Consider the following 15,849-nt stretch of genomic DNA (forward strand, 5'->3'; position numbering starts at 1 on the left):
TGAGGTAATTTACTGCTCGCAGAGACTTTTAGATTATAGAGGCTATGTGGAGTGGGAGAAGACTGTAAAGCCAGTGGATAGTGCTGGTAACTGCAGCGATCTCAACCCCACCAACGGAAATGGTATTGTGGGACGCTCTGCACAGCAGCTGAGCTGAAATACTTTGCAGTGGCCCCGGTAATATTACCGTACTGTTTAGCGGTGAGACCACGGTCTAATTCACTGCAGTCACAGACCGGTGTAAATAATTATGGAATTATTTGCGTGCACTTTCACGCTGATGGCAGTATTGTAACGCAAACTGCAGCCAGAAAAAAATTGCACGGAAGGCTGCAAACAGGCCTAGCTGTGAAATACTGAAGCACTACAACTCCCAGCAGCCACCCAGTAAAATGCAGATGGTGAGATGCAGCCCAACGAAGGAGCTGTTTTTTTTTTTGAAAAAGAATACAGGCTGTATAGTGTATATCACTTTCCCTCTAAAAGTGGCTGTGTTGGCCCTAGGCTGTGCGTATAATTTACTGCAGACACAGACCGGTGTAAATAATTATAGAATTATTTGCGTACACTTTCACGCTGACAGCGGTATTGTAACGCAAACTGCAGCCAGAGAAAAATTATACGGAAGGCTGCAAACAGGCCTAGCTGTGTAATACTGAAGCACTGCAACTCCCACCAGCCACCCAGTAAAATGCACATGGTCAGAGGTAGCCCTAAGAAGGACCGTTGGGGTTCTTGTAGACAGGATCCTACACTACCACTGTCCCTATCTCAGAAGCACTTTCGTCATACTCTGTATAATTGACTGCAGACTGAGAACAATATAGCTGTAATAGCCTGCACAGCCTCAGATGGAAGAAAAAAATTGTGCAAAACTGCTCCCACCCGTATAACTTTAAGCCTCTCATATCACACATAAAAACAAGTTATCCGCCTTTGATCTCCCTTTTTTTTCGTGGTTCGGTAGAAAAAACATTATAAAATCATATGTTTTACCAATAATCTTGTATAAAATACGCATGATTCCGATTTCCCTACCTAGAACCTTCTTTGAAAGCATAAGGAGAGCTTTCTCCAGCTATGTTTGGAGACAGAGGAGACCGCGCTTGGCATATAGTCTGATGGTAAAGCGACGATCGGAAGGAGGAATTGACTTACCCTGTGTAAGGGAATACCATAGGGCAACCCAGTTAAGCTACTGGATGGAGCTGGCTCACCCTACGAAAGATTGTCTACTATTTAACCTTTCAGAGAAATCGCACGGCCCATCTTTAATGGAGGACTTGTGGTACCCCACGAAATCCAAATATAAAACAACAAACTTTAACCCCCTCCTTAGGGGCCCCTGCGAGGCCTGGGACGACCTTAGGGATTCCCTAGCCCCTACACCCTCCCCGCTCTCACCACTGAGAGCCTTACATAAGTTGATAGGGGTCCCCCCAGACCCTGCAACGGAGAGCCTTTGGAAAAGCTTTTCCGCAAGGAAGGTGGAGGAGATACAACTTCAAGCTCACAAAAAACCTGAAGAGATCCTCCAGAACCTACTTCCCAATCACAAATTCTCCTACCTACAGACAGCCTACATAATCAGCTCTATAGGGAAATTCCTGAATACTTACAAATCTACAAGACCCAAAACCCCCTTCGAAAAGATCCTGGGCGAGGGGTCCACTGTACCAAGAAAAATTTCTAATTTAGGGAAAAAGTTCATCTCCTCAGCCACAGCTACCAAGACTGCATTCTTAGCATCATGGGAAAAGTAACTAAATATATCACTCTCCCCAGCGGAAGTAAAACTTATATTAAACACTGCATTTGGCCTTTCCCCATGTGTACTAATGCAAGAATGCCACTATAAGCTCTTGGTACGGTGGTATAAAACCCCCCAATGATTAGCCGCCTATAAACTAACCACCCAAGACAAATGCTGGAGGTGCAATCAGGGAGTGGGCTCATACCTCCATATATGGTGGGAATGCCCCCTTATTATCCCATTCTGGAAGGGAGTAGAAAAAATGCTAAAAGGCATATCTCCAAACTTAAAACTCAGTGCTGATCTGATCTTTCTCTGGAGACTCTCTGCAGCCTTCCATCCTATGAGGAACAAACTAGTCGCCCTAGCCATTGATGCAGCAAAGGCTCTGATCCCCCTATTGTGGCTAAAGGAATTTCCCCCATCACTGAATCAGTGGAGGGAAAAAGTAGACCTAATCTGCAACATAGAAGAACTAGCAAGCTGGGGAAGAGGAAAACATGACGAATTTATCCAGAGATGGAGCCCGTGGAAGGCCCTGATGTGGAGGGATTGATGAGGGTCATATGAAGATGGTTTGTGCTGTACCTTCTCAGAGGATCCCCCCTCCCTGACGGATTACCACATACACATAAAGATGAACTAGCATAAGCAAACGAACTAAAATACACCTATAGAGAGATCCGAAGTATAGAAGAGACGATCTGATTGCCGAACTAAGATTGTTTACAGGAAGCACCGAGAGTCCCATGGAACAGACAATCGAGCAAAAAACTCGGAAGCCAAGCACCTCACTCCTCCCACACACCTTACCCTCTCCTATCTACCCCACCCCCGCGGTCCCCTACACTCCCACGTACCCCCCCCACCACTGTTTTGTCTAACAGTCTAATATGCACCAAGAACTATATACGAGAGACATTAGAATACCCGGCGTAAGGGTAAAAGTTAGTGTTAAACATTATGTTTATTTACAGTTGTTATTTGTTACGGCTGCCATACAGCTCCTAGCCCAAAGGGACTAGGCTTCAAACTGATTCTTATATATGCCAAGTTACATGTATGCAACAAAAAATCTAATAAAACTGATTTTCAAAACAAAATTAAAAAAAAAAAAACTGCTCCCAGCCAGCCACAACAGTAATGCACACAGTCAGATGTGGCCCCCAAGGATCCTACACTAACACTTTCCCTATCTCGCCAGCAGCACTTTTCCTAATCTCTCCCAGTGTGTGTCTGAGGCGAGCCGCGGGCGGGACCGCTTTAAATACTCAGCGGTCACTTGATCTCGCCAGCCATTCACTGCAGGGAGGTGGGATAGGGCTGGTAATGCCTTCCCTGCATGTCTATTGGCTAGAAAATAGCGCTAAACATGCAGGAAAGGAAATGGAATTGACTCGAGTACCGCATGGTGCTCGTCTCGAGTAACGAGCATCTCGAGCACCCTAATTTTCGAACGAGCATCAAGCTCGGACGAGTGTGCTAGCTCATCTCTAAAGGTGAAATTTCATCTCCCCTCACCGATGCGATGCCACTCTACAGAGCTCTACAAGTGTGCTATGGGGCCTAAAACGCCTTCAAGCAAAATTTCTGTTCTGAAAAACTCCAACTACGCCTTTCATTTTGGACCCCGTTGTTCATCCAAACATAAGATTAGGGCCACAATGGGTATATTTCTGAACACATGAGAAACAGGGGCATCCATTTTGGGGTGTAAATCCTCATTTTCATGTGTACTATAGGAAAAATATATGTCTTTAAAATGACATATTTGCAAAAATATGAAATTTTATTTTTTCTCCTCTAAATTGAATTAATTCCTGAATAAAAACTGTGGGGTCAAAATACTCATGACACCCGTCAGTGAATACATTAAGGGGTGTAGTTTCTAAATTGGGGTCATTTGTGGGGGCATCTATCATTCTGACACTCATGACCCTTTGCAAACCTGGCTTGCTGTAAGGAAACAAAGTGTTCCTCAAAATGCTGAAAAGTAATGTTAAATTTGTACGTCATCTAAATGGTTAAAAAAATCGAACGTTTTTCAAATGTGCATTCAGAATAAAGTAAACAGATGGAAATATATATCCTATCAAAAATTTGTACAGTATGTTTGCACATATTTGAGATATTACAGTTGAAAATGTGAAAAATTGACAGTTTTTTCAAAATGTTTCCAATATTGGTACTTTTAATAAATATACACAAATTCTATTGGTCTATTTTTACAACCTAAATGAAGTACAACATGTGGCGAACAAACAATGTCAGAATCACTGGGATATGCAAAACCTTTACGGAGTTATGCTATGTTGAGTGACACATGTCAGATTTCCAAATTTGGCTCCGTCACTAAGGCGCAAACAGGCTTTGTCACTAAGGGGTTGAATAGTACCATTGAAAAATACAACTTGTCCCGCAAAAAACAAGCCTTCAGACAGCTACATTAATGGATAAATAAAGAAGTTACGATTTTTTAACAGGGGGAGGAAAAAAAGAAAACAGGGAAAAAAGAGCTGCGTCGTTAAGAGGTTAAAGAGTAACTGCACTTTTAAAAAAATTTTGACATGTCATTGGGACACGTCAAAGTTGTGATCAATGGGGGTCCAGATGCTGAGGCTTCCATTGTTCACTGAAAGGAAAGGGACAAGCACTCACCCAAGTTCTATTCCACTTCAGGTCTGATAGACTTCTATGCAGCTGTTTTCAGCTAATAAGAAGGGCCAAGGGCTAATTGAAAACCAAGCCAGAATCCATACACAGACAGCTGTTTTGGGGGTTTGCCCCTCATCAGTGTGAGAGGCATGTGACGTGGGTCAGGAGGAGTATCATCTCCCTTTAAGGAGAGCACCTACAAGGTGTATGGAGACACCTAGTGAGGAAACTTATAGGGCCATACATGCTCCTCTGGGAAATACATGCAAATAAGGAGGATGGAACAATACCTCTGCAGCACCACCTACTGCACACTGATGAGGCAAAATGTCCGAAACAGCTGTATGTGTATGGATTCTGGCTTAGCTTTCAATTCCCAATCATTGTTATAAAGAGCTGTATAAAGGGTCGGACATAGATTTGAAGGAATGCTGCCATCCAATAGGTTGCACTGCAGAGATATTATTCAATCTTCCTTATTTGCATGTAATTGTATTGACACACAGAGTTAAAATTAATTTGGCACTTATACTGTACAGTGAACGCTGTAAAAAACTAATTTTAAAAAAAGTGGGCGAATTTCTTTTTTTCTGCCATCCCCCACCAAGTTTTTTAACAAAACTTTATATGCACCACAAAGTGGTGCCATTAAAAAAATGCACCTTGTTGTGAAAAAAAACAAGCTCTCGTGGGTGTGCTGATGACAAAATAAAAATGTTATGATTCTTGGAACATGACAATGAAAAAGTAAAACAAATTGTTTGGCCATTAAGCGACAGAATAGGGGGTTAACTTTTTGTTTAAAATCGCTATGTACTAATATGTCTTGTAGATTCATTTCACATTGGTATGGGGAGCATTTAGTTTCACAGGGGGTGCACATACTGTTTGGGGGACACGGTTTGTGGAAGGAGCGCACATATTCTGCGAGGGGCATACATGCTTTGGAGGTTCACGACCTGAGTTGTTGCCTTTTACCTTCAGTACATATATATAAAGGAGAAAGCCCTCACTGACTGTCATACAAACTTGAAATTTAGCATGAGCGTTCCTTAGATCCTAAATAGGAAAAATAAAGGGGTCACAACTTGATTATTCAATTCTAAGTACAAAATTAAGTGACCCCCTATGTAATGTACCTAATCTAATTGTCTAACTTTCCGGTGTCGTACAAATTTGAAAATTTGGCATGACCATTCTTTAGGTCCTAAATAGGAAAAGTAAAGGGGTCGCAACTCGATTATTCAATTGTAAGTGCAAAAGTAAGTGGCCCCCTATGTAATGTAACTATTAACACACATCTGTACCGCACAATCATGAAATTTGCTACGAGCATTATTTACATCCTAAATGGGAAAATTAAAGGGGTCACAACTTCAATATTCAATTCATGAAAAACTACATGAGATAGTTCTTTTCTCAGAAACCATAAAGCCTATGGAAATGATTTGTACACTGAGGAGAATCTACCTTACCTCTATGTGTACTCTATGTGTATATATTGAAGAGAATCTACCTCCTCGCTATGTATATATACTCAGGAAAATATAATTGTCCTCTCTGTGTATATACTGAGGAGAATCTACCTCTCCTCTGTGTGCATATACTGAAGAGAATCTACCTCACCTCTCTGTGCATATACTGAAGAGAATCTACCTCACCTCTATGTGCATATACTGAAGAGAATCTACCTCACCTCTATGTGTATATACTGAGAAGAATCTAACTAACCTCTATGTGTATATACTGAAAGGCTGTAAAGTACAAAAGGAAGCTGCCATGGACCACAGGCATGGAGCATGCCTTTAAGGCTAAGAAGGGGCTGCAACCTCTAGTCTGGGGGTAAATTTTAATAAAAATGGACGTTACCTTTTAAGGGTAAAAAGTGAGGAGAGTGGGAGGGGTGGCACATTCTGTAGAGAGACATCTGTACTTGCAGTCTGAAGAGTATCTACCGCTCCTCTGTATATACATATTTTATTTCTCGGTTCCTCTAAAGTAACCACAGCTTCAAAATGTTTTCCATGCAAACAACAGGTAAACCCCTGTACCAAATTAACTAGGGCAAAGCCGGGAAATATCAGCTAGTACAGGTTATAAGATGGTGAAACATGAATTTCCACTTTGTAAATTTATATTTCAGTTTGATATTTAACACACCAGTAAACCAACACTAAATTGGAGCTTTGCTTGGCATAAGAGATGTCTGTAATATTCTTAACACAAATCTCATTTTATTCGGAGCATATGGCTGAAACTCAGATCTTGCATTGTGAGCCGCAGAGTGAAGAGGTAACAAGCCACACGTGGCTCCTGAGCCAACTGGTCGGGGAGCATTGGGCTACGTCAATGGGAAACATTAAACAGTTATGTCTCTCAAAATTCAATGGACAAAAGTAGGCTACAGTTAAATGATATAGTCAGCTCTGCTACATCTGTATATTGTAAGAATTAAGGGTCACAATCCGGTTGAATGATTTTCTCGTCAATAAATCCTGATAGAACGAGCGGAGGGCACAGGAGCCGAATCCTTCATACAGATGTAATGTCAGGGAGTGTTTTATTGCAAGGTTTGTAGTCTGTATAAAAGTACTAAGAACCTGATGATCTTTTCTCTTGTAGTTCTCCTCGGCCTGGCAGTGGATGTGACCAGCGGACAGAGGAGCATCCAGCTAATCCCTCAGTATCCAGTTATTAATGGAGCCGTCACCCTGAGAGTTACTGGGATTACTGAGGAAATTGTGGGCTTTTCCTGGTTTAAAGGACCAAATACAAATGCTCAGTATCAGATCCTGTCAGATATTCCTGGCAGTAGTCTCCCTCCAGTTAATGGACCTCAGTACAATCCTAGGATCACAGCTTTCAGTAACGGATCATTACAGATCAAAGATCTTCAGATCACAGATGGGGGCAACTATACAGTGAAGATACAGACAGTGAGGGCAGCACAGGATATAAATGTGAATCTGACCGTCTATGGTGAGTATCACTTTTTCCTCCTTTCTGAGTATATTGTATAAAAACTGTCTCAGAGAGACATCCTAATTGCACATTACAGCCAATCAGACTTCAGCTTCGATTTCCTAACGGGCTCGGGAGATATGGCCTCTGATTGGCATGAGAACAGTTTATCCTTTACAGAATAATAATATAGCAGCATAGGATCAGTAAAAGAAGCACAGTGACACATGGTCATTATCAGTGACTTATATACTCCCTGGTGCTGATATATGGCATGTCAGTATAACAACCGGTACTTGTACATGTTATTGCCAACACACATATGTTCAATAATACAATTATATTACAGTGTACAATTAGAATCAGTACAACCACTATTGTTAATATCCATTAGTATCTCAGCATTGATGCAATTAGATTTTTGGATCCCTTCCAGACCTTGGAAGCTGAGGACTCACATATCTGTGTAAGGGGTTACTGCTACAATGCTGTGAAGGACCAGTGTATAATGACATAATTTTTTTGTGTTATGCTGCCCTCTTGTGGCTATAATTTGTATTTGCAAATAATGTCCCTAAAACTGAATCGGTGCTAATGTTCATTAGCTGCAGGGAGCATGTATTTGGGAAAACACCAATGCAGACACACTTTTGATGCTTTAGGCAGTTGCTGCTAGTTAATATGTGGAAAAGGATGTGTTTTGGCTACCGGCTGGAGTCCTGCATCGGGCCCTCCTGTATGGCCTTTTTGCAAACGCCAGAACCCAGCTATTGAGAAGACTCAAGTGAATAACTTCATTGGGGAATTCCCTGCATTTGAGAGACGCCTTTACTGCAGGTCCGGAGTTCGTGCTGAAGTGTGGCCTATTTCTGTTAGAGTATTTGTTTGGCGGGGGAAACTGCCAACTGTCTCAGCTTTGGATACCAGAAAGACATTTGAGTTCTATGGACTAATGTCTTGATAACTGAGGCTACTTTTAACCACTTAGTGACATGGCCTTTTTTGGCCATGAGGACACAACGATTTTTGGGGGATTTTCATTTCCACTTTTCAAAAGCCATAACTTTTTTAGTTTTCAATCGACGTGGCCGTATGAGGACTTGTTTTATGAATGACGAGCTGTAGTTATTATTTTACCATTTTGGGGTACAAACAGCTTTTTTGATCACTTTTATTGCATGTTTTGGGAGGCAAATTGAACAAAATAAGCATTTTGCCTCTGTTTTTCAGGTGCTTTTTTAATGTTTATTTGCCGTGCAAGATAGTGTGTTCAATTTATTGTTCAGGTCCTTATAGATACGATGATACAAAATATGTGAGGGGGTTAAATTTAAATTTTCTTTTCTATACAAATAGGGGAAAATGCGCAAAAAGATTTACGCTAAGGAAGCCAAATGGGGAATCAAAAGACAATGTTGAATAGTGGAATGTAAATGTGAAAGAGAGAAGCAAGAACAATGGGCCAGGAAACTTGCGATGTATACACAATAGGAACACTGCAAGTTGCAAAATGATGGTGTTGTAAAATGCTATGATCCTCAGACGGAGTGCGGTTGGCTGGAGTGCTATTCAGTGGGGGACTCGGTATTTATTCATTAGCTGTCGGTTGTAACCCCTGAGCTTCCACTGGATTTATATGATCTTGGTAATACACCTGCACCTCCAGGGATTCCCAATAGACTCAGTGCTAAAGTGCTTAGGTCATTGAGGTGTCTAGTCCCAATTCATTGCCTTAGTTTTTGAGGAATATGTTTTCTTTACCCCTTCATACATGGGATTCATGTTGCTGCAAATTTTGAGCAGAAGGTTGAATGAGAGTGTATGGTGACCCAGAGGGTCCACTCGGGACACAAGGTCAATGCAGAGGAGCTAGTAGGGTAAAGCTGTCATGTGTCACGGCGGCACTCACCAGTCTCCTTCCCGGAGGACTACACACGACCTATACTCTCATACCATGTTTCCCCGAATATAAGACAGTGTCTAATATTAATTTTTGCTTAAAAAGATTTAACTTTTTTATATGTATAGCTGCCTGGACACTATTTAAATTGACTTTTTTAATTAACTGTAAGCAGGGCTTAATTTTGAAGTAGGGCTTATATTTCAAGCATCCTCAAAAATCCTGGAAAATCATTTTGCATCCTCAAAAATCCTGGAAAATCATTTTCAGGGAAACAGGGTACTTATAATGTCAGGCATACCACATGACATGACATGGATACATTCACAGGCATATCCCAGCTTCATGCAGACATTAACTCTTCATATGCTGCAGCTGTGCAATACACATAACAAATGACTAGACAATTTCTGCACAGTGCATCTACACAAGACATTAGATGCATGAGATTTATGGAGGAGCCAGGAATATTCTGGGCCACTACAAGTGTGGTCGGACTGGCCCACCAGATGGGACCATCGTCTGACATCATTACATGAGGTCTAATAGAAAACAACCTCTTCTTAAGCTGACAGTTTAGCTGCAACGTTACTTTCTAAATAACGCAATTGTCAGTCTTGGGACAAGAGCCGTGTGTGACATGATTACAAGAGATGTTTCTATGATGAAAATTGGTATAAATACAATTCCACTACTTTAACCCCTTAATGACGCGGCCCCTTTTTCTTTTTCCATTTTCGTTTTTTCCTCACCCCTTCAAAAAAATCGTAACTCCTTTATTTATTCATCTACATCACTGTATGAGAGCTTGTTTTTTGCAGGATGACTTCTATTTTTCAATGGTGCTATTTAAAGTACCATATAATGTACTGAAAACTTAAAAAAAAATTCTAAGTGAAGTAAAATGAAAAAAAAAACGACATTTCGCCATCTTTCATTGCGCCTTGTTTCTACGGTGCACAAACTGCAACAAAAGCGACATAATAACTTTATTCTATGTATCAGTAAGATTACTACGATACCAAACTTGTATAGTCTTTTTTTACTGTACTACTCTTTTTTTTCAAAGACATTTAATTTTTTCAATTATTTTATGCGGTCATTTTGTGCACGCAATAACTTTTTTTTATTTTTCCGTCGACGTAGTTGAGCGAGGATTCATTTTTTGCGGGATATCCTGTAGTTTTTGATAGTACCAATTTGGAATACATAAGACTTTTTGATCGCTTTTTATTACGTTTTTTCTGGGAGACAGGGTAACTAAAAAAGTGCATTTCTGGCGTTCTTTATTTTTTTTTTCGGACGACGTTCACTGTGCGGGAAAAATAATGCACTACTCTGATAGATCGGACGTTTAAGGACGCGGCGATACCAAATACATATTTTTATTTTATGATTTAGATTTTTTAATAATAGACATGGCAAAAGGAGGGTGATTTAAACTTTTATAACTTTTTTTTTTTTACAATTAAAAAAACTTTATTGATTTTTTTTAACTTTACTTTAAAGTCTCCCTGGGGGACTACAACCAGCGATGCTTTGATCTCTCCTGCAGTATGACGTAATGCTGTAGCCTTACGTCATACTGCCATTTAACAGGCAGTCTATCAAGCCACCCCACGGGGATGGCTTGACAGGCAGTCTGCTAAGGCAGCCCCGGGGCCTTTCAGAAGGCCCCCGGCTGCCATGACGCCTGCACGGCTCACCAGATCTCACCGCAGGGGATGCCGTACGGGACCCCCCGGACATAGTTCGGGGGATTTAAATGCGGCTATCAGAATTGGTTAATAAACAGCTGACGCCCGCACTGTATGAAGAGAGGTCACCCCGCAACCTCTCTTCCTACATACCCCCCAGCTCCATGTCGTACCCTTACATCATGGAGCGGGAAGGGGTTAAAGTCCCTAATAAGTTCCTGCATTAGAATACATTGTTATCAGCATATATATCAAAATAAATAAATAAAAATAAATGTATTTACTTTAGCAGCATATATATCAAATATGTTTGTTCCTGCACAACTTTTTTGTGCAGTGAACAAGAGTATTCTGCACGCATGCCTGCAGGCACTGCTCATTTACATAAACAAATTACCTAAAAGTGCTGGCGCTATACAAAATAACAAGTCCCTTCCCCTTCTTGACCTCCTTCAGACCTTTCATAGTCTCCACTGATTCAAGAATCAGTATCAAAAATGGCCATTTATACTCTCCAATTCTGTGACGCTGCGACTTGAAGTTATGAGTATGATAACTCTCCTCTGCTCTATGCCCTGACCACAAAAATGCTTTGCCACAGGTAATTCCATCTTCCCCTCTCTAATTGTGGTGATGAGATCAACATTCACATGTTCCATGTCCAATGTTGTGTATCTGATCTGGTGCAGTGAATGTCCTGTTGGGAGGCTTTATATCGGGAAAACAAGACAAAAACTGAGAGCATCATACCTACAAGATTACTTGGCTGCTCTTAGGGCTCAGTCACACGGGCGCATCGGCGCCCATGTAACTGCAGGAAGGAGACGGCCGTACCTCAAGACGGACGTCTCTCTACAGCGCCGGGAGAAAGAACATGTGACCGGCTTCAACCTGTTGTTTTTTTTGTTTATTTTCAGCATAAAAAAATGCCCACCCACTGGCGATTTTTTTTCCTTTGCGTTTTGCGTTTTTTCTCAAGAGCAATTAGTATTGAATGTGTTCCTGTCCACTGGCGGGTTTTTTTTCGGTCCGTTGCAATTTTTAACATAGGAACTGTCAGTTGCATATGTGTCCTTATTTTTCTCTTAACGCACCCATGAATGTCAATGGAAATTAACGGAAAAGGCGCGAAAAAGCCGCGAAAATGCCGCGAAAAACGCGCGGAAAACGCGGCGTTTTTAACGCGCGAAAATCGCAAACGCCAGTGGGTGGGCGCCCTTATACTCGAGTATATATATGGTAATTTTTTTTCACACATATCACTTTTATGACAGTTTTCTTTGTTTCAAGCAAAAAAAAACTGAGAGGACTCATCCCAAATGTGATAGCACTAGGTCTTCTGTGTTCAGCAATACCCCTATTGTAGCTCCAATCTACCTATAGGATACATGGCTAGGCCTTCCTGTAAATCACATAGGCATTACAGGTAGCGATCTGAATAAGGCCTGAGCCCTCTCCGGCTTCTGCGTACACACCCGCCATTTTGCCAGGGAAGGACTATGGAGGATAATCACATTGGGGGGCAGATGTGGAAGCCTCCAGTTAGAAGTTTAATCTCCCCTCACTGATTGCATCGGTGAGAGGAGATGAAACGTAAACTTTTTTTTGACCATTGGATAACGGCGATCACATGCCCAGGGACCACTCACTGTGGCCCATGGCCACTGCCACAGGCTCTTGGCAACCTTTGATAGTCGGGAGCAAGGAAATTTTAAATTTCCCGGACCCTCCTCAGCTTCTGCGCTTGCGTCCGCCATTTCGTGAACGGGTACATGCCCAGAAGCCAGGGAAAAGTCTGTGGATAAAGAAGTCATCAGGAGACATTATCGGAGGCCTTAGATTAATAGTTTCATCTAGATGAAGCTTTTAACTTTTTTTTCTTTTACTGTTATATGATCGCCGTTAACATGTGACATTTTGTATGCTGGAGCAAGATTTTAAATTTGCTGTGCTAGCCCTGGCTTTTGAGCACACGCCTGACATTTTGCCAGCCAGCACATGCGAAGAAGCCAGAGACAGGTCCTTGCAGGACCATATTGTGAGGGGACATCGCGGAGGCCAAAGGTGAGTAGCTTCATCTTCCCTCATGGCTAGGATCTATAGGAAAGCTTATAAAAGTCTGAATACTGGGGGCCTGAGTGCTGAGACCTCCACTATCTTGAGAATGAGGAACTTGTGTCCCCCTATTCTCGTCACTGCGGGGGGGGGGGGGGGACTACTCCTACCTGCAGTGATGTAAGACTGAATGGAGAAGTGGCCACACTTGTAGTCAGCTATCTCAGGCTGTGCCATTGAAAATGAATAGAGCAACGTGCGTGCAAAACCACCGCTTCATTCAACCTCCTCGAAGGCCCACAATGAGAAAAAACAGGGAGTTATGGAACCCTGTTTTCAGGATCGGAGACCCTCAATGCTCAGAATTTTATCACCAATCATATTGATACATGATCAAAGTTCATTCTGGTACAATCCTTTAACTCAGAATTCTCTAAAATAGTACTTAAAAGTTATTCTGAGACATATTAGATTTTATTTATTAATTAAATTCTACTTTTGATCTAAACAGGAAATCTTATATATGACAATTGTCCTCTATGTTCTTACATTCACAGAGCCGGTCACTAAACCTAAAATCACAGGTCCCACCACCCAACCCAAGGAAAATGACACCGTCACCCTAACTTGTGACACCTCAAAAACTACAACTATAACGTGGACCAGGCGTGGCGCCCACATCTTCTCCGAAGCCAAGTTATCTGGAGATAATAAAACTCTCACCTTCTCCAGTGTAAAACGAGCAGACTCAGGAGAATACCGATGTGAAGCTCAGAACCTTATCAGTAAGGAGTCCAGTGATCCCTATAGAGTATCTGTGGCCTGTGAGTAATCATAATAGTTGTACTGCTGTGAATATCATAAACTGTATCTCCAATATATGTCTGCTGATATCCTGACTGACTGACATCAGATACCATGGTGGTCTAATGACTGGAGCTGCCCGAAACATTACAAACATCATTAGAAGGTTGTTTAAAAAATATTCCACCACAAGAGGCAGAAAAAAAAGTAGGGAAAGTTCTATTATATTGACAGATCTGATGCCGTAAACCTCAGAGTAATGAGTGAAAAACCTCCAAAACAACAGATGACATTTTCAGAAGAATATCTGTTATTCTTTGGCCCCTGAGAAGTTATTGGAGAAAATACCATTAGAATCATTACGTTCGGCTGTGAATTCTCATGTCTATGGGCAGTGTTACTTATTGCACCTTCTTCTGTTTGTTTTGCAGATGGCCCAGATAAGGCACAGATACAAGGTGAATCATTAGTTGGTCTTGGTTCTTCCATCACATTAACATGTTCTGCTGATTCTGAACCAGATCCCGAATACCAATGGGGATTCAATGGAAAAGTCTTAGAGCAAAAAATAAACAAATATGGTATTAGTAATGCCACAACTGAGAATCAAGGACTATATACGTGTGTGATGAGGAACCCAGTGACCCTCCGCACTGCTACTGTCTCTGAATATGTGATTGTGACTGCAGGTAAGATTATAAAGAACTTGGTAAATCAATCACCATTTTCATGCTGTTGTAATACAATCACATTGTAATGTTTGTATAATTGAGGCAAAATCTGGACAACACCCCCCCCCTTCTTTGTTCTACTGAACCAAATGTAGATGACCCCAGAAGAAATGGGTCAGAAACATCTTTCTAATAAATGTTCCAATTTATAAAAGATTAGATTTTTAATAGAGATGAGCGAACGCGTTCGTCCGAGCTTGATATTCGTGCGAATATTAGGGTGTTCGGGATGTTCGTTATTCGTAACGAACACCATGCGGTGTTCTGGTTACTTTCACTTCCTTCCCTGAGACGTTAGCGCGCTTTTCTGGCCAATTGAAAGACAGGGAAGGCATTACAACTTCCCCCTGCAACGTTTAAGCCCTATACCACCCCCCTGCTGTGAGTGGCTGGCGAGATCAGGTGTTCGCCTAATATAAAAGTCGGCCCCTCCCGCGGCTCGCCTCAGATGCGGTGTGAGTTAGATGAGGGACAGTGCTGTTTATACCGGAGCTGCTGTAGGGAAAGAATTGGTAGTTAGTGTAGGCTTCAAGACCCCCCAAAGGTCCTTATTAGGGCCACTGATAGCTGTGTGTTGGCTGCTGTTAGCAGTGGAATTTTTTTTTTTCTCAAAATCGGCTCTGCAGAGCGTTGCACCTGGCATTAGGGACAGAAGTGCTGCATAGGCAGGGAGAGTGTTAGGAGTGAGTGTAGCCTTCAAGAACCTCAACGGTCCTTTCTAGGGCCATATTTATCCGTGTGCAGTACTGTCCAGGCTGCTGTTAGCTGTGCTGCATTTTTTTTGGGCTTCTCAAAATCGCCTCTGCAGAGCATTCCACCCTCCATTGATACTGCAGGGAAAGAATTGTATAGGCAGGGCCACAACACAGTTATTATTCATAGAATATACGCAGTGCTGCCTTTTGGTGGAAAAACAAGTGGAAACAAATCTATTTGTCCAGCCTGTGTCCGTCCTTACGGGCGGTGGACACGTGTGAGCTGCGTGAAAAACATTGCTAAATCATACGCACCCAGCTACGCTTTACTGCTGGCTTCGCCATTTGCTTTCCTTAATTGGGAAAAAAAATACCTGCTCTGCCAGAGTTATAATAACTCTGCTACCCTCACGTTCTGTGACACATAAGCAGGGACACAGCACAGTTATTACACTTCTCATGTTCATTGAATATACGCAGTGCTGCCTTTTGGTGGGAAAAAACTGAAAACAAATCTATTTGTCCAGCCTGTGTCCGTCCTTACGGGCGGTGGACACGTGTGAGCTGCGTGAAAAACATTGCTAAATCATACGCACCC

At 41.9% G+C, this 15,849-nt stretch overlaps 1 protein-coding gene across 1 annotated transcript in view; it reads left to right on the top strand.

The window, feature by feature from the left end:
- LOC136633644 (carcinoembryonic antigen-related cell adhesion molecule 7-like) overlaps positions 1 to 14,582 on the top strand; it is a 34,503-nt gene extending 19,921 nt beyond the window's left edge. The window contains exons 3-6 of the mRNA XM_066609402.1: positions 7,031 to 7,387; positions 13,579 to 13,845; positions 14,257 to 14,406; positions 14,515 to 14,582. Of these exons, the coding sequence (XP_066465499.1) occupies positions 7,031 to 7,387; positions 13,579 to 13,845; positions 14,257 to 14,406; positions 14,515 to 14,582 (842 nt within the window). The remainder of the gene's footprint in view (positions 1 to 7,030; positions 7,388 to 13,578; positions 13,846 to 14,256; positions 14,407 to 14,514) is intronic.
- The last annotated feature ends 1,267 nt before the right edge of the window (positions 14,583 to 15,849 follow it).

Source organism: Eleutherodactylus coqui, chromosome 6, assembly GCF_035609145.1.
Source record: "Eleutherodactylus coqui strain aEleCoq1 chromosome 6, aEleCoq1.hap1, whole genome shotgun sequence".
NCBI classification, from domain to species: Eukaryota; Metazoa; Chordata; class Amphibia; order Anura; family Eleutherodactylidae; genus Eleutherodactylus; species Eleutherodactylus coqui.